At 36.1% G+C, this 26,684-nt stretch overlaps 1 protein-coding gene across 2 annotated transcripts in view; it reads right to left on the bottom strand.

The window, feature by feature from the left end:
- Positions 1 to 21,158, bottom strand: part of LOC137399889 (regulator of microtubule dynamics protein 1-like) — a 50,923-nt gene extending 29,765 nt beyond the window's left edge. Inside the window, exons 1-6 of one of the 2 annotated variants that reach the window (XM_068086149.1) lie at positions 21,106 to 21,158; positions 19,214 to 19,627; positions 14,075 to 14,345; positions 11,980 to 12,158; positions 7,927 to 8,080; positions 7,640 to 7,792 (exon numbers count right to left, since the gene is read on the bottom strand). In XM_068086149.1, coding sequence (XP_067942250.1) covers positions 7,640 to 7,792; positions 7,927 to 8,080; positions 11,980 to 12,158; positions 14,075 to 14,345; positions 19,214 to 19,602 — 1,146 coding nt within the window. In that variant the 5' untranslated portion in view covers positions 19,603 to 19,627; positions 21,106 to 21,158. The remainder of the gene's footprint in view (positions 1 to 7,639; positions 7,793 to 7,926; positions 8,081 to 11,979; positions 12,159 to 14,074; positions 14,346 to 19,213; positions 19,628 to 21,105) is intronic. The other variant, XM_068086150.1, reaches the window with a different exon arrangement.
- Between the last annotated feature and the right edge of the window lie 5,526 nt (positions 21,159 to 26,684).

The following is a 26,684-nucleotide window of genomic DNA, read 5'->3' as shown; positions in this document are numbered from 1 at the left end:
GCAACATTTAATCTACCGGCATGTGTTTCAATACCTATCAAGAATCGTCATAGACATAACGTAGCTTAAACAGGGCAACATTTAATCTACCGGCATGTGTTTCAATACCTATCAAGAATCGTCATAGACATAACGTAGCTTGAACAGGGCAACATTTAATCTACCGGTATGTGTTTCAATACCTATGAATATACAGCTGACACCAGCTCCCTTGGACTTCTGGACTTTTGATTGTTCGGACGATTGTTCGATGCGGCCTTGTCTGTCCAAAGAATGACAACATTGATCAATAGTTGGCTCTCACGATAGACGATGCAAGCAAGGCGTGCACTAGGCTCCCACCAGGGTGTTGTACAGCAATTCTTGTTTATTACTACTGTTATTAATATTATACTGTACACTATTGTAGGTATAACAATATTTTACTCACACATGTATACTGTATATGCATATTGTACCATATTGTAACCTAGGAGTATCTGGGTGAGACAATATAGGCCGTTTAATGTACAGTACAGTACCAAATGCTCGATGTCCAGACTTTTGTCAATGTACGGACATGGCCCAGTTTGTTTTAGTCGGAACAACTGAGGGTCGTCTATATTTTGAAAGAGCAACTAGCAATCTAGACTAGATAACTGCGCAATGATTACGTCAACGCTTGTGTATGTTTGTAAGTTTACAATTTACAGTTTAAGCTCTTAGAATATTGAAGACCTTTTGAATACCAAAAACACAGATGATCAGGTTTCCTCTGAACACTTGGGCGAGAAATAAATCCGCAAGGTATAAAAGGTTATTGTTTTGACACATGATAACATCAAGTGTCAAAACAATAATCACATCAATTTGAGTACGTCGTCGGAATAAAAGGATTCTATTCTACGGCGTTTCCATGATGGCTGCGATTAATTGTTTGTTTTTTTAGCTTTCAAGAGCTTGTAATTACATTTCCACATATTTTCCACCTACAACACAGCAGAGCAAGACATGGTGAATATTTTGATACCAAATAAGTGTAATGTGAATTTTGTTGCAAGTCAACCTTTAACAAATTTATCAGAAGGTATCGGTATTCTCTATCATTTGTGATTGTTTTTCGATGTTTGAAGTTGCCTGACTGTTATGATTGTTTCAAGATTAAAATTGACATAACTTGATTGCGGTTAAAATGCTCGAATCAAGCGAAAGTGTGATTATAATGTATATAGTTGTAAAGAGACTGACAAAATAGAGATGTGTAACGCTGCAGCTTGAACACAATAGCTGATATCAACTATTGCAACGATAACAACTAGTGATGTCATTTCACACATTTTTCTTCCGATTGTTTCAACCATGATATAGTTTTGTCGATTTTAATCCTAAAACATCTTTACAGTCAGATCACCTCAGACATCAAAAACAATCACAAATGATAAAAAAACATCAATACCTTCAGATAAATTTGCTAAAATTTTGTGTCAGTTCATCTTTAAGGCTCACAGCCTCATAAAATCTATTGATAGTTCAAAGGGGCTCTTCAGTGCTATCAGTCTTCATCTCAGCAACTTTTAAGAATACAAACATATCAACCAATTACTTTTAAGAATACAAACATATCAACCAATTACTTTTAAGAATACAAACATATCAACCAATTACTTTTAAGAATACAAACATATCAACCAAATACTTTTAAGAATACAAACATATCAACCAATTACATGAGATGTTTAACACTCAATGAGTTTTCGCTACATTTAGTCAAATTCAAATACGTTTACTTAAATTTCCTAGAGCTTTAATATTAAGATTTATGTTAAAATGATTATGCGTGGATGCTTAGCGGAAATATCAGTGTTGTCTAGTGGGGTTGAGTCGCATTTTTAAGCAAATGAATAATTAGTAATAGAATACTATTAATTATTCATTAGTGTTTGCGAAAGCTGAGAAAATGTTAATAATAGTATAATTTTTTTGGACAATTTGGAAACAACTGTTTTTTTGTCGAGATTCAATTGTTGTATTTTTTGTGCACTTTCCTAAAACAGTTCAGCTTCAGCACCAAAACTCTGTTGCCTTTAAGCCATCTGAAATAGAGCTTAAATAATATTTTGCAATTACATCCTGCTAGTCAGCCTTTCTAAGATCAATTTTTGTTTTAAACTGTCAATTGCTGTTAAAACCTTTTCAAGCATGTACATTACTGGTCAGAGTGACCAAAGACACGTAGCAGCAGACATACACACGCTATACTTGAGTAAGGGATAGAGTCACCTATTTAGTTTTTCATTAAAAGAAAACTCCAAGGCCACCTTAAACATAAAAAAAACAATCGTAAATGATAGAATACCGATATTTTCTGATTAAATCAATTAAGATTTAGTGCAAGTACATCTTTATCAGGATGACTGGGTTAACGTAACAATTTAAAGTTTAGCCTTTCATATACCAGCAAGTCCTCTGATACTAGACCATATTAATAACTTTTCATGAACTGTGAGAGTACTTAGAATAGCACAACTCCTTCTGAGCTGAATATCATCTTGAAGCTTTAAACCATAACTGCCAAGAACAGCTTTCATGGTTTTTGTTAGATAACTCAGACAGGCTGGTTCCGATTTTGTACTCAAAATAAAGATTGGTCCACTAACTTTTCAAGCCATGAAGGCTTTTTTACAACGTTTCAATATCCGTCTCGAAAATGACACAATCGATGCAACAAGCTCCACCCATAAATATGTGACGTATGCTAGCTTTTTAGGAATGGAAGTTGGGAGTGTTTAGTCCGATTTAGAATGATAGAGATGAGCGTCTTAAAACCCATTTTTATTTAAATTCAGCCTTTAAAATAGTTTCAGTCTTTTATGAAAGATGGATAAGCTATTTAACATTGCTCGTAGCTTGTTACAGGATGTTTAATAGGCTGAACGGTGAGAAAAATGAGCTCAAAAAGTGTGATAACGTCCTTATCTTGTGATAAAATCGCTCTTTGTTGAGCTCATTTTTTTCGGCGTTCAGCCTATTAAACACCCTGTAACAAGCTATGAGCAATGTTAAATAACAACTCCTTTTTAAGTGAATATCATCTTGAAGCTCTAAGCTTCTAGTAAATAATGAAAGATAATAGAAATCATATAAGGTGAGTAGTTCTTATTTCACTCTCCCATAAAGATGATGTTTTGGAGGCAACTGAATAACCATATGTGTAATTACTGCAGTAGGCCTCTACACGGAAGCTGATAGATGGTGTATGTTCTTTTATGAATAGAAAAACAACTAGGTTTAGTGTAAAGCTTTTGTTGCTGACGAGAAGAAACTTTCTAACATCGACTATTTCTGAGCTTTCAGTGCCAAGCGTTCCAATCAGGGTGTCAGAAAAATAATGTCCTGTCAGTAGCCATTTTTCGCCACTCGACCAGCTGGAAATGCCCTTTTGACGATTATTTTATTATTATTTTATTATTATATATTTTGATGATATTTCGCGAATTAACAGTCCAATCGATTTACAACTTTGGCATTCTACTGAAAATATATCACCCACAAAGTAGCCAAAATTTCCTACCTATAATCCTACCTATAGCTGAGGTGACAGAAAACAAAGGGAAACCACGCAGCCGGTTATAGAGTCTTATGAGAAAAAGATCCACTGAATTATCCCAGGTCCAGGCTTCAAAAAGTGAAACAGCTTAAAAGAGCATTATGAGCTTCAGCAGCTAGCTTATATCGACTAAACGCTATGAGATAACACTTATAAGACGAAAGTCTGGATTACGAATATATTCACTATTACAACACGTTTTCTGTTTATATTATAGTGTGCCTTGACACTGGTCTCGTCAGTCGCCATCCTTAGATCAGAGTTAAGCCAGCGATGAGAATATACACGTCTATTGTAGCGGCTAAGGGTGTGGAAGCCTTGAAGGGAGTTAACGAAAGATAGTCTCACATTCAAGTGGGAAGAGGCGCAGCGATTAGCTGGATAAACACTGATATCATTGATCATAAGTAGCCTATAATCTTGTCTTTTGTGAATACCCTCTATCACAAGCTAGCATGGGCTGCAAGAGATTAACGTTTGACGTTGTTGTTTGTTTTCTTTCAACTTGATCCTAATCATACCCCAGAATGAGTGGTCAGGCATATTGCTCGCACAGAGCTAAAACTTCAAGCAGATTACACCGTATTTTAAACAAGGTTATGTTCCTAAAGATGATTAAAAAGATTTTGATTGCAGGCATTTTTCATTTATGGCATGTGTATGTATTTTTCATTTATGGCATGTGTATGTATTTTTCATTTATGGCATGTGTATGTATCTTTAATTTATGGCATGTGTATGTATTTTTTATTTATGGCATGTATATGTATTTTTTATTTATGGCATGTATATGTATTTTTTATTTATGGCATGTGTATGTATTTTTTATTTATGGCATGTATATGTATTTTTTATTTATCGCATGTGTATGTATTTTTTATTTATGGTGTGTGTATGTATTTTTCATTTATGGCATGTGTATGTATTTTTTAGGGATCCTAAACATTTGTGCAGATGATGCTTTTATTAGAATTGATATTTAAAATTTCCTTTGAAGAACTGTGCGCTCGCATTCTAGAAAAATTTTCAGAGTTTCTATTTCGATAATGTAACGACTAGGAAGATTTCAAGTTTTTCTACAGCAAAACGGGCTAAAAACATCGTAGAAAGTGAAAGAGTCGTCATGGTGCACCGTCAGAAGCAAATGATGGTTCCAAATCTATTGCTAAACAGACAAGAAAGAACATCCCTTGCTTGTGAAGGTGCACAACCACGGCTCTCTCACTTTTTTTCCAGGTGTTTTAGCCATTTGGTATGAATTTTAATGATAATTTTCAACAAGCAGACTTGGTCAGTTTTTAGCAACTGCTATGGCGGGCTTTATTTTATATAAATGTTGTCAAGTTTATAGCAAATCTGCTGAGAAATTATTTAATAAGTATGTTGCATGGTCTGGGTGGCATGATGAGTTGTTAATATGTTTGGCCACGGAATAATATATATAATATATATATACCTAATACCCAGACGGTTCAGTGTGCCGATATAGGGTATATAATACATACCCGATATCGGCACATATCTTTCTATTAGGATATATATATATATATACAGTCAAGCATGGATAACTCGCCCTCGGATAGCTCGAACACATGGTTACCTCGAACGTTTTTTTTTGTCTGATCCCACGCAATGATAAATTGCTTTAGATAACTCGATCTCAACTTTGTTAACGCGAACAGTTTTTGCCCAACGGCTACCGAAACGGTTGTTATCGCTTTATAAAAATCACTTTATTCCAAGCCTTCGAGGTAAACCTCAATTTTTCGTAGTTCATAGGCGTCGCTATTACTTACCATCATCGGCAAAATATTTTTGTCAACGACTTTTCTAAAGGTTTGATGAAATTTGATTTTTACCAAACATCCGCTTAGCGATGGCCCTTCGGAAGCAAGGAAAAGTGAGGTAACCTTCGCATAAACTTCAAGAAAAATCGGCAAAATTGATCTGGGTTAAAACGCTCAAAAGAAAAAGATGTTTTTTCTTCTGAGCATTTCAACAGCGATCAAGTTTTGCCAATTTTAATCTAAAAAACGCCCTGGCAATAACATCGCCTCAAACAACAAACCAATCTCAAGTGATAGAAAAATCTACATACAATTTGATAAAAAAAATTTTAAACTTTACATTAGAAGTATTTAATTTGAAACAAGCCATTTATGCTTTTGGTTTATATTATAGTTTGTATATGTACATGAATCTACTAATAAATAAATAAATAAATACATGGACTTGTGACAATGCTCTGATAACATGATCGCTCTGATAACTCGAACACTTTTGCTCGGCCCGATGAAGTTTGAGTAATCCATGTTTGACTGTATACATGAAGTTAGTCTGATTGTAGCGACTTCATGTATAAAGTGCTATATATGTATATATATACATATAGTGGTATATATGTATATGTATATATATAAATATATATGTATATAGACATATAAATATATATATGTATATATACATATATGTATATATATAAATACTTATATATGTATATACTTATATACATATAAATACTTATACATGTATATACTTATATATATAAATACTTAATACATGTATATACTTATATATATATATATATATCTATATAGATCTATATATATCTATATATAGATATATATACATATATATAAATATATATATATATAAATATATATGTATATATCCTAATAGAAAGAAGGTTGCAAAGTCTACTCAAGTTCCTGTTTCCTACGAGAGACCTGGGAGTTTGAGCACTCACCTCAACATTCGTAGCCGTATTTATATCATGTTTTCATAGCAGGGCACATAAAAACGAATATTCATAACAAAATAGCTCTCTATAACGTAATAATCCAAAATTCAAAACAAATTTTAGAGGGTAAACAATGACTCTGTAAAAATCTGTATTATGTTTTAATCCTCAATTAATCTAAAAGCACGTCATAGTTATGGAAAAATGAAGATGATGACAGCGTCAGACATAAACAATCTACCAGTCAGCGTATAAAGTTCATGTTTTCATTATAAGTCAGACAAGAGATACGTGTATTGCTGGTGTGAAGCCACGGAACAGAGCGGGTGTGCCAGTGGATAACATTTAGATACATCTAAATGGCAGACGAGTAGTGAACAAGAAGGATTGCCAAAAGTGCTACGCTGCCAAATGCGGAGCATTTTCACAGAAACGATTGTTCGATGCTATTCCAGGGTGCTGCTGATATTTCACACCGAATAAGAGGCCAACTAGAGAACCTTTCTAAATTAGCAAAACTTGCTAAAAGGGCAAATAAAAAAGATAATTTCACCTCTGCTGTTGTGTTGCAAAAAAGAACCACGCGGCAGGTCTGCATACACTGTGGTGCTTTAAAAGGGTCTGTGCAATTTATTCCAAGCAAATACCCTGGTAGTACAGTGTGCTGATATAGCGCATGAAATAAACATGTGCACAATTATTCAAAAGGTGCCTAACCAGCGCAGGAGTTGGACAGTAGGCTGCTAAGCTGAATTCATCAGTTCGAGTTCGGTATCCTGCAATCTTTTTCTCTAAAATGTAACCCTGGTTTCGGACGGATGGACAGACACGACTCTTGTAATGACCAGGATTAACATATCTTCTTTCCAACCATAATTAGCACTCTTCCCATTAATGCAAGATATCTTTCAACTAGTAATGGTAGAAAATAGACTTAAAATCCTATATCAGTGTCCTGAATGTGAGTCTACGCTCACCCTGCGAAGGGTATGTAGGATGTAGAAAAATCTCCTCATTTATACCCATAAGTTTTCTATTGTGCAAGAGAACAACAGGCCTTTTGACGAAAGAAATTCAAGTATAAATGAAAACACTTAGATGTCCTGACAGCGCGATGAACAAAAAAATGGCAATTTAATTATTTTTTACTCATTTTAAACATGATATTCTGACTGCAAAGTATTCTCAGAGCAGAAAAACTGAACAATGAGTGACTGTTTAAAAACTTTTTATTCACACTTGTGACCTCAATGTGCATGCCTCTAGGAAAGCATATCATATACGAATGGTACAGCCTAACAAGCATGGACTACCTTAGCGAGATAGAGTTGATTATCGATCCAGTGCCCAGGCTTTATAGCTTCTGAGCTTTGAAAGGCGACAAGGGCTTCATCTATTGTTGCAGAAGGAAAGTCCGAAACGAGAGACCTGGCTACCTTCCTTTCAACCCATGTCATCATGTAAATCTGCAAAAAAATGACTTACTTATACGCCTAAAAAGTGTTGTCAACTACTGTGTACCCAGGAAAACACACAGCAGCATGAAAGAGATTGAGTCGGTGAGAAAAGTCAGACAGGAATAAAAGAGCTAACAACTCACGGAGTAGCACCATCGGCCGAGTAGGTAGAAACTCATCTCATCCTTCTTATTCAACTTTATGGCAGCGTCTATCCTCTCTTTGAACTGTGACCCATTGGCAATCTTTTCTTGTACTGAGACATAGTCTCCGATGTTCCCAATAGTGATAGCACACCTTAATACATGACAATTATAAAACTAATTTGAGTTTGAAAATAGCTACAAGTATATTGGTGTATAAAATTGTTTCAAGTATATCATTGTGAATTGCTGTAACATCGTACTGTGAACGCTACATTGCAAGTGCCTCTGATACAATCATATAACAGTGGCAGAGTCATGCCAGCAACATATTTTTACTTACAGCTTCAGTGATATTTTCTAACAATCTGACAAAATAAGAAACATGGGAGTTGTTTTCTCTAGCAATACAACTAGATTTATGAAGACGTGGTATTCAAGAGAGAATACTCAAACTCAATACTAACCAGAGGCAACCCAGATCATTGGATTGTTACAATCTGTTGCCCCAGATTAATATAAAATATATAATTAAATCTATTAATATTATTTATTAAGTGATAATGAACTATTATAGTAAGTTTAATGTTGTTTGTGATTAGCTAATAAAGATTTAAACCAAGAACTAAGAAATGTAAGATTGACTGGTGAAACATTAGACAGCACCAGATGCAACACTTGCTGCAAGTCATCACAAAATATAATTCAAATTTAGCCGAGTTGCAAAATGGCTCTACTAAGTTGGAAGATGGCACTACCAAGTTGCAAGATAGCACTACCAAGTTGCAAGATGACGCTACCAAGTCGCAAAATGGCGCTATCAAGTTGCAAAATGGTGCTACCAAGTTGCAAGATGGCGCTATCAAGTTGCAAGATGGCGCTACTAAGTTGGAAGATGGCGCTACCAAGTTACAAGATGGCGCTACCAAGTTACAAGATGGCACTACCAAGTTGCAAAATGGCGCTACCAAGTTGCAAGATGGCACTACCAAGTTACAAAATGGCGCTACCAAGTTGCAAGATGGCGCTACCAAGTTGCAAGATGGCACTACCAAGTTGGAAAATGGCGCTACCAAGTTGCAAGATGGCGGGGCCGAGTTGTACGATGGCACTACCAAGTTTGGTTTTTTTTGTGATTTATTTTCATCAACAAAAGTAGTTAAACAAAAGAAAAAAGCTGGAGGAATGATGAAGCCCATAATACGCATTAGCATAGCTAGTCGTGGCGTCGGGCTTGTCGTCATCGTGTAATCAACGTCAATTTTTATGGGTAATTAGGTTTTATTCACTTGTTAAAAGATGTAACTTAAGTTTTTTCTTGAAACTGGCCACCTCTACGCTTTTAATAGTATTAGGGAGTCGGTTCTAAAAAATGGCCTGTTTGTAATCCACCCTGCGATGGCCTGCATGGGAAGGAGATTGGGAGAGATTTAGACAGAAATTTGAGAATCGGGTTTGATGTATTGTGCGAGGGATGTAATTACAATAAAATTCTTGATGAGCTAAAAGTATAATGTGGTATGAATATAGTGAACTGATAGGTAGTATGGATGATGATTTAAAAAGAGGTTTGGTGTGGGTGAGGCGAGGTTTTTTGTGAATGATCCTTATCATGCGCTTTTGAAGTGTTATTAAATTCGTAAAATGGGTGGCAGGTGCATTGCCCCATGCTTCAAGGCAATATGAAAGTTTGGAATTAACCATGGAATTGAATAATAAAAGCAGAGGTTTGAGGAGAAAATATTCAGATGTGCGGTAGAGTAAGCCTGATCAGGGTCTCAGTTGTTTTAGTAAATATTGGATGTATTTTTTCCAAGTGGGATTAAAATCAATGAAAATACCTAAGAACTTAGTGTGATCTGTCTGACAAATTGGCTTGTTGAAAATGAAAAAGGATGAGTGTTAGCTAGATGAAATTTATTTTTGGGGTTTTTTAGTAACACAAAATCAGTCTTATCAACATTTAGGGTGAGTTTATTAGAAGTGCACCAGTTTTGAATAGCAAGAAGTTCGTTATTTAAACAATCTATGTGCTCGTTGATGTTAGAGGATTCAAAAAAGAGATTAGTGTCATCTGCACAGAGCAAAGGCATGAAAAAGTTAGTAACATGTGTTAAATCATTTATGTAAATTAAAAAAAGAGTTGGCCCAAGGATGGAACCTTGAGGTACACAACACATTAAATCTAGTATGAAAGATAAAGTGTTACCAATAATAGTGTGTTGTTTACATTCAGTTAGATAGCTTTTGATCCAGTGAAATGTGGTGATGTGAGAATTAAGATTGTGGAGTTTTGAGTACAATATGTTATAATCTATTGTGTCAAAGGCTTTACTAAAATCTAGAAAGATGCCAAGAACACATTTACCATCGTTTAAGGATTTTTAAACATTATTAGTCAATTTAATTAGTGCATTAGCGGTGCTGAGCTTTTTCCTAAAACCATATTGCCCATCTTTCAGCAGTAAATTACCCTGAAGGTATTCCATAATCTGTTTATTTACAGCTTTTTCAATTACCTTACTTAGCACTGGTAGCAAACTAATGGGTCTATAATTAGAGCAAATTATAATTGAGCCTTTTGTAAACAAGGGTTTTACTTTAGCTATTTTCATTTTACTTGGTACTTGAGAAGTTGTTAAGCTGGAGTTCAAAATTTCAGTTATTACAGGAGCAATAGCTTCTGCTGCATCATTAACTAATTGTGATGGAATGTTGTCAAATCCGGATGCTTTGGCTGGGTTAACCTTTTTAGAAGCTTGGTTACATCATTGACGCCGACTTGCGATAATTTGAAAGTTAAACTTTTAGTTGCAAGATGGCACTACCAATTTACAAGATGGCACTACCAATTTACAAGATGGCGCTACCAAGTTGCAAGATGGCGCTACCAAGTTACAAGATGGCGCTACCAAGTTACAAGATGGTGCTACCAAGTTGCAAGATGGCGCTACCAAGTTACAAGATGGCACTACCAAGTTGCAAGATGGCGCTACCAAGTTGCAAGATGGCGCTATCAAGTTACAAGATGGCGCTGCCAAGTTGCAAGATGGCGCTGCCAAGTTGCAAGATGGCGCTGCCAAGTTGCGAGATGGCGCTGCCAAGTTGCAAGATGGCACTACCAAGTTACAAGATGGCGCTACCAAGTTGCGAGATGGCGCTGCCAAGTTGCGAGATGGCGCTGCCAAGTTGCAAGATGGCCCTGCCAAGTTGCGAGATGGCGCTGCCAAGTTGCGAGATGGCGCTGCCAAGTTGCAAGATGGCGCTGCCAAGTTGCGAGATGGCGCTGCCAAGTTGCAAGATGGCGCTACCAAGTTACAAGATGGCACTACCAAGTTACAAGATGGCGCTACCAAGTTGCGAGATGGCGCTGCCAAGTTGCAAGATGGCGCTGCCAAGTTGCGAGATGGCGCTACCAAGTTGCGAGATGGCGCTGCCAAGTTGCAAGATGGCGCTGCCAAGTTGCGAGATGGCGCTGCCAAGTTGCAAGATGGCGCTACCAAGTTGGAAGATGGCGCTACCAAGTTGCAAGATGGCGCTACCAAGTTGTAAGATGGCACTACCAAGTTACAAGATGGCACTACTAAGTTGGAAGATGGCGCTGCCAAGTTGCAAGATGGCGCTGCCAAGTTGCAAGATGGCGCTGCCAAGTTGCAAGATGGCGCTATCAAGTTGCAGATGGCACTACCAAGTTGCAAGATGGCACTACCAAGTTGCAAGATGGGGGTGCCGAGTGGATTGCAGAAACAAAAAGAAATTTTAGGACAGAAATTATAAAAGGTTTTACAAAAAAATTTAAAAAGTAAAATTTGAGAGAGAAGATCTTGAGCTACCATGGAAACACCTTCCACTCACAGATCCAGACCTCTCGTAATGTCTGTTTAAAAGCTTAGAACCCATTATGTAATATAGATGATCAGTCGAAATTGCCATAAACCCTTATAACAAATTCATGTGTCAATAACCGCAGCTAGGTCAGGTTATCAGCAATACAAAAGAGAAAGCACTTTGGCCGAACGCATTAGCACAGCCTTGCTCTCGATATAGCCTCACCACTTGTGCACATCGGCTAACTCCTCCCCACCCTCACACTGCAGAGCCTTAAAGGCCAACTCCTTAGCTTGAAAGGCATGAACTTTCTTCTCTTCCGGATCGGAGCTAGCTAAATTTTTCTGATGAGCTGACTTGGCAAAGCGCCAGAGAAACTGAGCGTCCGAGTCAAGAGAAGGATTCTGCAAACAAACGACAACATTTCAAGCTGGTTCAATAAAGTCATATGGCTATATGACTGACTATATATGAATGGTTCTTTGTTTAGTGCCCATACAATATGAACATTGTGTTAAATGGTTCTGCAAAGCAGCCGTTTGACAAAAGGTTTAAACTTTAAAGCTTCGGAGAGTACCAAACAAGGGTGATTCATAAGGATGTCTGGTCATTCAACCTAACCAATCGCTAAGATTTAAAGCACCATTGTATAGTTATGGCACTCGAATATCAGAAATAGTTCACAAGAATTACTGCCTACAGCGCTAGGCTAAAGAATTAGACCAGCTAGTAGATACTGACTATGATAAATCCGCCTGTAATGCATGAGCCAGAAAAATGAGTATCAAAATGAGATTGATGAAAAACATGATGAACTCGACAAATTCACCATTAGCATTTTAGACATGCGAATACTTTCCTAATTTTTTGGAGACCGGCAGATAAACTAAAAAACAGCTTCCTTTATGTAACAATCATTGAGATCATCGTACTCTTTTGAACTGTCATCGATGAGATCACTACAGAGAAATTGGTCTATCTGAGCATAGTCGACATAAATGAGAACATCTTTTAACCCATTTGCAGGCAAGTTTTTTTTGTGGCTATTCAAGAACCCCTAGGCAAATTAATTTTTCAAAAATCGATTTTTTTTTAAATCCCTGATACTCTCTTATGATATTGTAAACATGTATTATGTGTTTATGATACAGGTAAATACAAATAAATGTGTTTCAAGTCAATTCTTCTCATAACTGTTTCTCTAGCTATGGTACTTTTGGAAGCATTTGCCCTTGCAGAGGCCTGATTAGTATATAAATTTATGATAGTAGTCCAGGCACTAGCATCACTGCCACCTCCATAAGTATGAAAACTGTCACTAGCTTCTTCATCGCTTTCACTCTCAGAATCCGATGCAAAATCACTCCAGTCACAATCTGAACCAGATTCACTGTTACTATTACTTCTGGCTACTAACTCTAAAAAGTGATCACAATCAACTGATATCATACTATTACTGCTAGCACTAACACTACTACTCCTTGCAGCATTAGAGAGACGTGGGTAATTTCGTTTGGAGGGCGCCATGGCACTGAAAAGAAAGTTGTTGCAGTCTGGGAAAACATTCAGAAAGCAGAAACAAAAGCAGCAACAAGCTACAAACAAAACTACCAATTTTATTTAAAGACGTTTTATTTCGGATTTTTTGTTCGTTTAATATTGCAAAAAAGATCGTTTTTCTTTTATCAAAACGGCTTATTTTTTAGTTTCTAACAAAGACCAATATATTTTAGTTTACCAATAGTAAAGAAATTTAACAGAAAAAGGCAATAAGCCAACAAAAAATCAATTTTTATAAAATGTTCGTGTGGCGACAAAATAGTCGCTCTGTCCATTGTCATCAGTATCGCAAAACGACAATAATGTCGCTCTGCCTGCAAAAGGGTTAAGAGTGTGAGAAAATGGCCGAAAGAATGTCAAGTAAATTAAAAATAATTCATTAATGCCGACTACTATTTGATAGAAACATGCTTGTTTCCTGTTTAAGAATTGTCTACATAGGTTATAGCTAGGAATCATCAGGAGTGGCTGAGAGCCACCAGAAATTTAGCCATCTCTCACCCAAATAAAAGTTAGATAATTTATACTATATATGTCTTTGATCTTGCCAGGAATTGAATTTTTGAAGAAAACAATGCCGTGAACTCACAAGCTTTTATTGACAAAGGTTTGTCTATAAAACACTTTATTAGTTATTTTTCCCCAACTAGTAAACAAGTAATCATTCCTGTGGCACAACCGTGAGGTCTAATAACATACTAAAGAATGAAGCAGCAAGGGAGATGAGCAGCCTTAAAGATACTATCCATTTAATACTAACTTGCTGATGGAGAGAAGTGAGATCATCGTAGGCTTTAGAATTGTCATCGATGAGCTCACTACAGAGGTATTGGTCAATCTGAGCGTAGTCAACATGAATGAGTTCACTTGAACAACCAACACTGAGTTCTGCAGCCTCTGCAGAAGGCTCCGTGGAGTTGGGAACTATAGGGGTTAGATGACCTGCATCAGGGTTCAGCAAACCACCATCAGTTGCTTTCTTAGTTCTCTGTTTTATGGAAGAAGACGACTGGAAGAAGACGTCCTCACTGCTAACAGAACCAAAAGTATATCACTATATGGTTAGATAGCCGTGTGTATCTTAAGTCTGTAGCCAGCATATCAATAATATTAATGACACGGCATTATTCGTGTGTCTTAATGTAATGAACATACAACAGTAATAACGTAATCAAATATCTTATTTTAATATTCAATATCAGAAGCTATAAAGTCTGTGTTCTGGATTTATGTCAGTCAATAGCTAAACAAGTTTTAAGCAAACTAGTTAGACATGTAGGCTGCAAGACTATAAGTCCCCAGATAGCTCTGACTATCTTAAAGGTTGACTTGCAAAAAAATTCACATTACAGTTATTTGGTATCAAAAGATTCGCCATGTCTTACTCTATTGTGTAGTAGGTGCCAAATATGTGGGAATGTGATTAAAAGCTCTTGAAAGCTCAAAAACGAACAGAAAATCGCAGCCACACGAGACCGCCCTAGTTTGGATTCGTTTTCCAAAACGGCTAAAATGTGACGTTTGTGTGGGAGATGGTTTATGTTTACACTTTCATGCATTCTTATTCGTCGAAGTATTTTCACAAATATACTTCACGCTTGCAATAAAAACCGTGTCTATTGTTCTTACGCGTCTATTTTATCGGCATCGTAATGCTGCAACTTTGAGCACTGATATCTCAGAACATAGCATAAAAATATGTTTAATTTTTTAAACTTAGCTTGAACGATTGCTTATCATCCTCTGATAAAAATGATGAGCCTTTTGATCCGCTATGATGGTCGAAAAATACTGTATAAGGTGTTCGCGCCATATGGCGGGAATTGTAAGTCACATGATCAGATAATGTTAGTTTCAGTTCAAGTTTGATCTATCGCAAATAACAGATACGCTTTCTCGTATTAAACTTGTTAATTTCAATTCGTCATAATCTCTAACGCGCCACATCGTGTTTGTGCAGCTGGCAAGCTGAGAAGCCCCTTTTTTCTTGGCCAAGAGCAGAGAAAAGACCAGACCTTCACCGGGCGTGGAGCAACTGGGTGAAGCTGGATGTGACAAACTTTATTTATTCGCTTGCTTACTCTTACCTTTGTTTTCGCCATTTCAAAGACGACATGTTTTCTAACCTGTTCGCATACTCCACATGTCACCAAAGCACGTGAGTAATTTATTTTATGAACCACTTGTATTAGTAGTAGTAGTAACTCGGGTTATTTTCTAGTATTTTCCTAATACTAATGTATTAATCTATATTTAATATTACAATATTAATGTCATTTAATTGTAATATGATATTATTAGTATTTTATCTTTTTAATTACGTGTATTATTCTTATTATAATAACAAAACTAAGTCATACTGCATATCTATCTGTAAAACGTAATATATTAATCTATAATTGATGAAATAATGTTATAAGTTTCACAATTAATTTCGCCAAATTTCTTAACCCCACTCACTTATAATAGATATGTTATACAAAATAGTTATTGTCATTTTCTGGTATCATCATTAATAGCATATTAGTATTATTAGACGATTATTATTAGTATTAGATGATGAAGAGTTTGTGCCAACCACTGAAGACTGGGAAGAGTTTGAGCGCTATGTTGGCCAGCGTCAAACACTCTCCAATTACATGTAAGATAGAGCTGAACTTAACCAAACTTTACAAAATATAAAGAATACCTATAGAGTTATTACTCACATTTTTATGTTTACAATATCATGGATTCTGATAAGGTTTTGTAAAATCTGTGCCATGATTGCATGGCTATAAATTTATTCTTTTTCTGATCAAGCAAATATGATATAATAACAGGAAATGACGTTGTACAAATCTTATTGCAAGTCAACTATTGTGTTGTGATTTCAGACCCAAACCCTCCTTCAAAGTGGAGAAAATAATAGTAAGTGTGACAGCACTCCAGTGACTATTTCACTGCCACGCCTGCGCCCTCCCCTGCTCATTCACGATGGTGCGAGAAGGCGGATGGATAGAGTTCAAGGTTACATGTGCCTCCTGTCACCAATCGTACACTTGGGAAACAACTGCCAGGGTGAACAGAGCTCACGTCATCAACCCCCTGCTGGCAGCTGCATCACTCTTTTCTGGCGGATGCCTTACGCAGAACCTCCGTTTTCTGTCGCTCCTGAACATCGCGATACCAAGCCACAGCGTTTGCCTCTACCAACAAAGAGAATACTTACATGGTGTGAGTGTTAATATTTACCCATAAACTTGGAAAACGTGAGTAAAAGCTTGGCAAACTAATTGAATAACGACATTTGGAAACAATTTTTTTCTTGAAATGAAAATATGTCATTCTTCAAGCGAAATATATTATTATAATTTAAAATTCTGATTCTTCATCATAATATAACACAAAAAGGGGGAAGAGGATTCTACATTCTTAGACTAATGATAATGATACAAATTAATCTTGTATAATGAAGTTTTACAATATTTTACAGTGTATTGCTGAGCAGTACACCCTGCATAACGAGGGATTGATGGCAGCAATCGATTGGGAGCTTGATTTGGCAGGTGACGGTAGATGCGATAGTCCGGGGCATTGCGCACTATACGGGGCCTACACTATGATGGATCAGAGCTGCGGTTTAATAGTCAGCAGCCATCTTGTCAAGGTAAAACTTTGACAGTTTTTACTTCACAGCCTGACAAAAACCCAAATTTTTTAGTAGTTATCAATACATAAACATGAAGTTGCTGATCTAGCTAAATAATTCATTCAAATAATGTGAAAGTGATTGTTGGTCGTAACTTTCTTTACTTTGCAGTCAACGGAGACCACCAGCTCTAACGCCATGGAGCTGGAAGGCTTCAAGCGATGCCAGTCCGATCTAATTTCCCACGGCCTGAGAGTGAGGTCCATTACAACGGATGTTGTTACAGAGGTTGTGTGCATACCGCAAGCTTGTGTTTTGGATTATGCCGCAAATTCGTCGCGGTGAGCGGCGGCCTCTACCTGCCTGCTTGGTGTCTAAGATTCGGGCTCTTTTTCCACCAACAGATGATGAAGAAGAGTTTGCAGAGTATGTGTTCAAGGGCTTCTGCTATGGCGATGAAGAGACTCAACGACTTTGATTGAGAATTCTAGATCAACTTTATATCATAGGTGGTACTCATTTTTATTGCATTGTCATTTTATTATTTTACTTTTATTCAGGCTAAGCCACATGGTGACTACACACCATGTAGCTAACAAACTAATTTTTGTTAGTAAACTGCTGTTACATTGCTTCCATATTTAAAATCACATGATTAATGTGCATAAATCTGCCATCACTGATTTTATAAAATAAAAACAAATACATAGAAGAACGCATATTGGTTTCACCACTTACCAAAGTCGTTGAGTCTCTTCATCGCCATAGCAGAAGCCCTTGAAGACGTAGTCTGCAAACTCTTCTTCATCATCCGTTGGTGGGAAAAGAGCCCGAATCTTAGACACCAAGCAGGCAGGTAGAGGCCGTCGCTCACCGCGACGAATTTGCGACATAAGCCAAAACACAAGATTTCGGTATGCACACAACCTTTTCCGAGCATTTGGCGATGGCTCTCCAAATGGGAATAGATTATCTACCAAAACAATTATTGAAAAACAATAATTGCTGATCATCAAAATAATCTCGATCTTTATATAATAAAATCATAAAACTAATACACTCTCTACTGTAGTAAGTGTACAAGCCAAATATAACAGTTCTCCGTGTGTTCCATGAGTTCAGAATATGTGTGTTCAACCAATGCATTAAATGTGTAACACAAGAATTGCAAATAATGCTTGACACATTAGCATAGCTTTGGTGTTGTTGGCATTAAATGAAAATCCAACTCACTATGATATCGCAGGTAATTATTCCACCCCAACTCAAGGGGTGCAGGCGCCACAAGTTCGTCCACACCAGGATGCATACACAGGCATTCATGCTCCCCGCGGTCATGGAGACGATGCGCAAACTCAGCATCATGACAGCACAAACATTCAGGAAGAGATGGCATGTCTTGACAGCGCTTGCAGACACAACACTTTGTAGCTGATGGTATTAGCTCCTAAAGAAATGAACAGATATGTCTATGCAACCATAGCTAATACATCAGGTCGATGTTATCCAACAGTATATCAGTGCTGCACTAGATTTAAATATTAAAATTGTTAATGTTGTCATTCGAGAAAAATCTGTAATTATTTTTTCGCAATATGAAGCGATAATTATTATCATTAAAATCATATACATGTATATAATAATAATATTCGTTCTATCACTCTCAAGCTAAAACTATTACTACTAGCTAGCTTGGCACATAAGAGCTGGCTAGTGGCGGTGCTTACTTGCTAGGAGGTTTGATTCTGTTGATGATCTTCTTCAGATAGAGCGTCAGGCTCGAAACGCCAGGGTCTTAACTCTTCAGAAGTTGACATTTTTTATGATCGCAACTCGGACATGTACGCGTATGTTGAATGTCGGACGGAATGGCCAAGCTGAAACTGTAAAGTAGCGAGCATCTATATTTGATACAGGGTCTTAGGTAAAACCCGAAGTGCTTGTCATAAACTATTGCTACGATAAGTTTGATATTGAGCTTTGTATTGGCCTTTCAATTCACGCGAGAACATCACGTGACAAGACAATAACCAAAATCCGCGGATACGTCATCGAAATCAAGAGATTCCAATCTACGGCAGCTTTTTGTTTTTGAGCTTTTAAGAGCTTTTAATCACATTTCTACATATTTGGCACCTACCACACAACAGAGTAAGACATGGCGAATCTTTTGATACCAAATAACTGTAATGTGAATTTTGTTGCAAGTCAACCTTTAACTAAACGAGTATGCTCAAGTCCCAGATTGTTACTAGAAGCTGTACCAACCCTGAGTCAGCCTCAACATCCTGAAAGTCATCCTCACTAGATGCACTAGATTCTTGGGCAGTGACATATCCTGCAATGGAAGAGTTGGTGCCCGACCTGCTTAAAAGTTTACTTCTCACCGCCTTCTCTAAACTCTCCATACGTTTGTTGAGCTCTTTCAGAAGCCTAGCAGCATCCTGCTCAGAAATGGTTTCTTCATCGCCTTTTCCAATAACGGAGTATTTGCCACTATGACTCGGACTAGCATTCTCTAAGCACGATGAGCATGAACTTCGCCTAGATATGATTGGCGTCGAAAGAGTAGCATAACCAAAAGCACCAGCTACTGCACCGAGAGCTGCTCCACAAACAGCTGCGATAGCGAGATGCTTAGCTTCGTCACCCTGCATTGTTCATATTAGTTAGACTGATGACCTGAATAATGTAAAGAATTATTAGAATTTATGCATAGCCTTAACTGCAGGCCAATATTCTTCTGCTTTTTTTTGCTTTTTATTCAAACTCAATGATAGTATGACTATGAATGATCAAATGAATAAAGGTTTTTAATAAAATAAGTGCATTCAATGAAAGAGCCTAGCATATTTTTTAATAAGCAGCATAATACAGGCCGAAAGAGTTTAACCTCTGGACAAGAGTGTAATGTCAATGACATCCAACTAAAGCTGCTACTGTGTTCCTTTTTAAATTCATGATATCAACACCAAAAAGTATGACTCAACCATCTCCAATCACCGAAAACTCTATTTTACTAATTTTGCTTTAAATTGTCCAAAAAATCGTCTAAAAATTTCATGAAAGATTTAATTTGGATTGCATCAATATACGATATTATTTACGATTCAACTACAAACTGTTTAATTCGGTTTTTGATTTAATTAATTTAATCTATTGCCATTGGTTTCCAAAAATCTATTTACCTCGCCTTTTTGTTACATCTTCAACTGTGTTTACATATGTCTATCTTAGCAGTCTTTGATTATTTGTTTGTGCATAAATACGTCTTATTTATAGTCTTCAAAGCCTAAAGAGATAATGCAATACAATTACTCTAGTATTCCAATTCTGAGGAGAGCCTTTGTGATGAGCAGATGTGTCTTAATTCGATCTATGGAATCCTTAGTAGCTGCCAAAAGAAAGTAATGTACAGTTATTGCACGAGTAAGTGTGGTCTTGTGCCCGAAGTCAAGAAAGTTGGAGGAACAGCACTGCTACCTACAGCTTGTATCTAGCAAAAGAATTGCGCTTCCTTCCGCTGAAAGCGATGAGGATACATTTTAAGAGTCTGCACTATTTGTTCTGAATAGCCTACCAGCAACAAAATATCCTATATTATTGCTGCAACATGAAAATCGCATGCATGCGTTCAAAGATATGCACTATTTGTCATATGATAAATAATTTAAAATGAGAGCGTTGCCTTTAGTAAGCAGTGCTCTTCGATTGTTGACAACCCCATATAACCAGCAACCACAAAGTTGTCACAATTTTTGATGTGTGTAAAACCTTATTGATCAAGACCAGTCAACGTATAAGCAAATCCTATTCCCAGTGGCAAGGATGAGAATGCTTAACTTAGTCACTTTTTTAAAATAAAATAAATATAATATAAATATCCACCATTTTATATATTATTTGGTTTCATCATAATATTGTTGTTATGCTACCTAAATTTGTTTAATATTTTTTGCTTGGCTTATGCTAATTTGTGCGATGTAAGCATTCAAATATTCGCGGATCAACTCATATGTCTGGTTTCTTGGCGCAAAGATATTGAGCGACAAACCTAGACTCTTGCTGCAGCTTCTAATAGATTTAAATAGTTACTGCAAGCAATTAAAATCCAGCGTACATCACAAAATATCATCCTTAATTTAAGACAAGAATCAAACCTTTAACAAACTTCAAGTTTACGAGATTTATCGCGTTGCTACTATGACCCTAGCTTAAGGCTCTTGTAATAAAAAAATCACAATCGATTTTTTAACCTTGACTTTTCTTCGCAACCTTAGATTCCAATAAAATCGTGTTACGGGTTGCTAAGTTTAAAGCACGATACAGCTTCCAAATCGATAGCTCAGTTCTGGAGCTACACCGACAGCAAGAAGTGATGACATCGAATTATCCAGAAGAGTTCTTCTAGCCTATCATTAGCGCGCTATCATACATGTGCTTTGATTGCATCAAGTGCAAATCTTGATTACTTAAATATGTTAGCATTATAGTACATTTTTAGTTTCAAATTATGATAAAAAGGTTTCAAAAATATTTTGCTAGTTTAGAGTAACATACTCAGATAGATCTAGTGGATCTATCTCATACATAGAGGATCTATTCTTCAGACCTGAACCCTTGTACATACTATCAATCGATTTATTTTTGTATAAGTTATCCTGCATTACTTATTTGAAGTCATCCTCACATGTAAATTTTCTTTTAATTTTTTACACAAATAATCTTAAGCTAAACATGAATTGTTCACTACTATCTTGCATTCAGGATACTTTTACAATTTCCATTTTGTTTGATCTATCTCTATCTCTGTAAAATATCTCAAGTGGCCGCTAGGCCTGTAGAAATAAAATGGTGCATTAGGCATAAAAATAAGATCACAAATAAGATATGATAATAAGACTTGATAATATGCCTGCAAATAGAAGCTTTTTGTTATTTTGTTATCAGCAAAATACAAAATACAAAAATTACTAACATACTCAAAGTTTTTTAACGAGAGTTGTCCTACAGTTTATAGTGAGCAAACAACTCCATTCATGATATTATTGATTGAAATACCGGTATGTACTAGTCACACCTTAACATACGAGCTTAATGTGTTTTAGGACTGAGCTCGTATGTCAATTTGCTCGTATCAGTAAGCACTATTTTCTAAATAAAATAGATGAAAACAAACTAATTCGTTTCCATACTCACATCTCGTACCTCATGGAGCATAGGACACTCTCACAACACTGACGGTGTAAAGAGAAAAGTGCCTCTAATGGTATATGCTTTGAAACAGTGTAACACAGCTATACAGAATGCTGCTAAGGTTATTCTTGATTAACTGTCTACTCAATTCTCATATCTGTAACACCAGTTGAGAGAAAGCTGTAACAGTCTGCATGGTTGGATCCATATATGAAAGTTGGTTCGCCCGTTGTAGCTGAAATGGTGGTCATGGTTGTGCTGTTTCTGTTTTCAAGCAGTTCATCATACCCTGAGAAGAGGGTGTTATATCTATCTTCATCAGGGAGTATTCTCATCAATAAGGCTACTTGTTGTGATTTACAATTATATAGTTGCAGTTGAGCTTGCATTTCTGTAGGCTGTGACAGTCTTTAATGTTTTTAATAAAGCCGACAGTTTGTTTAGCACTGATTCTAAAAACTTAACAGTGGCTTTGTCTGCAGAGTTCCATAAAGTGTCTCCATACTGAAGAATAGGTCTGCATAGACTGGTGTATGCTAACAGCTTGTACTTTCCGGGTGCTCCGTGGAAAAAGTAGTTAATAGAGCCAAAACCCTTTGAGGTGGAGCCAGTTTTATTGTCTATGTGTTTGTCGAATCTCAGGTTCGATTAGATTTGAATACTAGATTATTTGGCTTCTGTAATTACACAGAGTGCTGACCGGCTCAAAGTGTAAGTTAGCTGATTGATTGATTACTTGCAGGAAAGCATAACTTCACATTTATCAACATTGAAGGGCATTGCGCATCTGACAGACTATTCATAGAGCTGATCAATGTCCTTTAGAAAGTGTTGCAATTATCTGTCATTGTTGATTTCAGAATATAAAAACATATCATCCGCATACAGACTGACTTTGCATGACACAGCATTTGGGAGGTCTATTTCTACAGTTAGTTCTGCAATGATGAGCGTATAAGCGAACTACAACTCTTGCCGAGAGACAACAACTCTTTAGTGATCAACCCGGATGGTATTGTCAAACTCATACATGACACCCAAAACAACAAATCTGCCGTACCTGATTGAACAAGAAAGTCTGAACTTCTAATAGACTGACAGCAGGGTGTTTAGCATATATATTTCAAACATCAATAGAAATCAGTAAAAATTTGCCATAATTACTTCTATACGCAAAAAAAAAATAGAGAAGATCCTTGTAATTAGAGACCTATCTCTTTATTGAGTATCTCATGCAAAATGCTAGAACATACTGTTCTTCATTATCTCAACCAAACTCTAGATGCTGTGCTATATAACGGGCAGCACGGATTCAGAAACGGTCTTAGTTGGGAAAGCTAACCGCGTATTTCTTATCATGAACTAGCAAAGAGACTCAGAAAAGGCTCAACCTTGCACAGCGCAACTTTTGATTTCAAGACGGCCTTCGACAAGATTCCACATATGTTTCTAATCCAAAAAATTAGACATTTTGATGGTATAGACCAGAACATATGCAAATAGATACAAATTGTTTTACAAATAAAAGACAAAAAGTGGCAATGAAAAGGGCGCTATCTCATAACACGGCAGTGACTTGGAACCCCACAAGGCTTGTTACTGTGGCCAACATTAGTTCTCAAATATATAAATTCTGTGAAACAATCACTAAAGAACAAGATATTATGATGGAAATTTTGTTTTAATTGTTGTAATTCTCTTCCTATGCTTACAAAGTGACAAATACTTGTTTAGTGGCTATGATCTGCAATAAATGTAACATTACTATGTACAGTACCACATGGAATAACTATAACTTTTAGTCATCCTTTGAAAAACTTTTTCAATCTGATTCGACAAAAAAGATCGAGCATTGCTGTTCTCAAGCAGAATCTCACATACTTGGTCATTTAGTGGGCACATTGAGAACTGACTCGTATCTCAAAGGTTTTTCATTTCTGCACGCAGAAACGAGCTCAAAATTTTGCACAGATTGTAACATATCTATACATGTATATGCAGTATATTTCTCAAAGTTTGTCCGTTCGTTTGGATATTTGTTGGTCTGTTGCCTATAGTTATTAAAATCACGTGTTCAGATGGATTTGAACACATAGAGATTGCATCCACAAGTTTTATATCTGCGCACTCTACCACTGAGCTATCCAAGTTGTATTTATCAAAGACACTATCATATACCATATGGCGTATGCATACGCTAAATGACGTATTATTTGAGCATTGTGCCCATGCGTTACGATGCCTCTGTTATAAGAATTTTTTGGCCCAACTCGAGGAAACAGGATGCTTTTTTGTTGTTTTGTCACTAGAGCGAATTTTTTCCGTCCCACAATATCAACAATAATTTCTCTCAAAACTAAAATTTGTCGATTTGTGTACTGATTATATACATTATTAAGAGATATAAATTGCCCGCCATGACGAGTTCAGCATTATTCGTTATTGTGAAAACGGATTTTCAAACAGCAAAATGATAAAATTTTAGTTCAAAGTTTGAATTTTATTAGAATATACATACAAAAATTTCCTTCAAGTATGCTTTTGGTAAGCTAAATTCATTTAATTTAGATTCAGCATTTATGTTACACGTCTGTCTTAAAGGTGAGAACTCTGCGCATAGTATATTGTAATGTTATATTGTCTTACAGAGCATGACCACGAAATGCACTAAAGTTGTTGTAGGTAACTATAGTTACTAAGATTAACATATTGTTTTGTTACTATTTTTTAATGATGATGATTTTTACCAGGTGGTTTTATGGGTTTCTATACCACTCTATGTACGTCTATAGCCTGCGATATTCTTGCATGCCAACACTGGCATCTGAAAATTGGCATGCCAACTTTCGTATGCCAACGCTAAAATCATATAATTGTATACCAAACAATTTTTCATTGTAAACATAGCAAAACAGACTATATTTAGCCACTACTTGCTAACAATTTCACACTGACATTTAAACACCTTTACATTTTTTTTTCTTAATTTATTTCAAAGAAACACTTATTTCATTATATGGAATTTAAAAATTACAGGTGTTTGAAAAAGTTTGAAAACCTTCACAATTGTTTTATTTTGTCTCCTAATTCATTTGAACTGCACAAAAATACTTCTCTCATGATATGAAGTTTAAAAGCTAGAATGGTAAATTCTGTATATGTTAAATAAAAACTTTTTTTTTTCAAAGACTTTTTTATTCCCCGAGCATCGCCGGGCATTCAGCTAGTATGCTTACGTAATCGCTTTACCCCTTATGACATAAATGTAGGGCATGTACAATACTAAAGACACAACAACAATCAGCGTACTTTGACAAACCATCTTCTAATGCAGAGATCTCGACCTTGACATTGAGTCAACGAGATGATCTCGTTGATTCAATGTCTACTATTTATAATCTTTTAGTGCCACCTTGTCAATGCACAATGCATCAGAGTTTAGTTCCATGTGATTTAGATTTATGATATTGAGTTAGTGTGCATCATGAAAACTCAGAATTGTAGATCTGATAAATAATGGACAGTGACTGAACATAAGAATAGCTATGCTTCTATTTAAAAGAATGATGATTGATCGAAAAATCTTGAACAAGTTTGTTTTAAAGCACAAGCTATGCATTTCTTAAATGATTTTGTCAAAGGACCTTTGTCGTAGTTGTCTACACTTATTCTAGTCTCAAATAAGTTTAGCAACGGTAGAAGACAACTCCTTCTTCATTGCTTTTTATTTCAATATACAGTATACTAGATGTACATGTGTACACAGATTTGTAAAAATCTGACATGAAATATCAGTTATGAGAAACTTATTTAACATGACATTTTGACATGACATTATGACATTGTCTTGTAATGGAGAGGCTTTGGACTACTTAGCAAGCTTTTCTCAATGTTTTCTTTTTTAAATGTTGAAATTTAAAGTTTAACATTTCGACGCATTGATTTTTCTCCATAAAGACTGCTGGCTGTAGATCACCACTCATGTTAAGATTGGTTAAAGTACTTGTTTTTATAGTTTGGAGACAGAGAGAATTAATCGTAGTTGCAAGTATGGCGACCGGAAAACGAAGTCCGGTTTTTCTATTGTAATCTCTAAACCAAGATGTTAACAGAAAAGAGTATGCTCATAAAATATTATACAGTAAACAATTATCAATGCATTGTAATTATTAAACACCAAATTAGCTTGACGTGGATAAGGTAAAACATGTAGATAATCTCAAACATAATGTCAACACTCAAACAACCCAAATTTTTAGCTGTTTCATCTCTTCTTAGATAACATAGGTAAGTAAGTATACTATGGTATGCTATTTCTGAGTAGGTATAGATAGATTATTTTCTAAAGCACTACTATAAATGTATTTGATCATATTAAGTGCATACAGAAAACCACAAAATGAAATTTTTCTGATTGGAAGTACAATATTTGTTGTGCTGGAAAACTTGGGTAAGTCAACAAATCTATTCCAAATATATTGAAACTTACAAAAAATCTTATTACAAGTTACTTTCAGAATGTAAAAATGTTTTCACTACCAAG

Source organism: Watersipora subatra, chromosome 7 (genome assembly GCF_963576615.1).
Source record: "Watersipora subatra chromosome 7, tzWatSuba1.1, whole genome shotgun sequence".
Lineage (NCBI taxonomy): Eukaryota > Metazoa > Bryozoa > Gymnolaemata > Cheilostomatida > Watersiporidae > Watersipora > Watersipora subatra.
The sequence above is the reverse complement of the archived record's forward strand: the minus strand, read 5'-3'. Positions and strand labels throughout refer to the sequence as shown.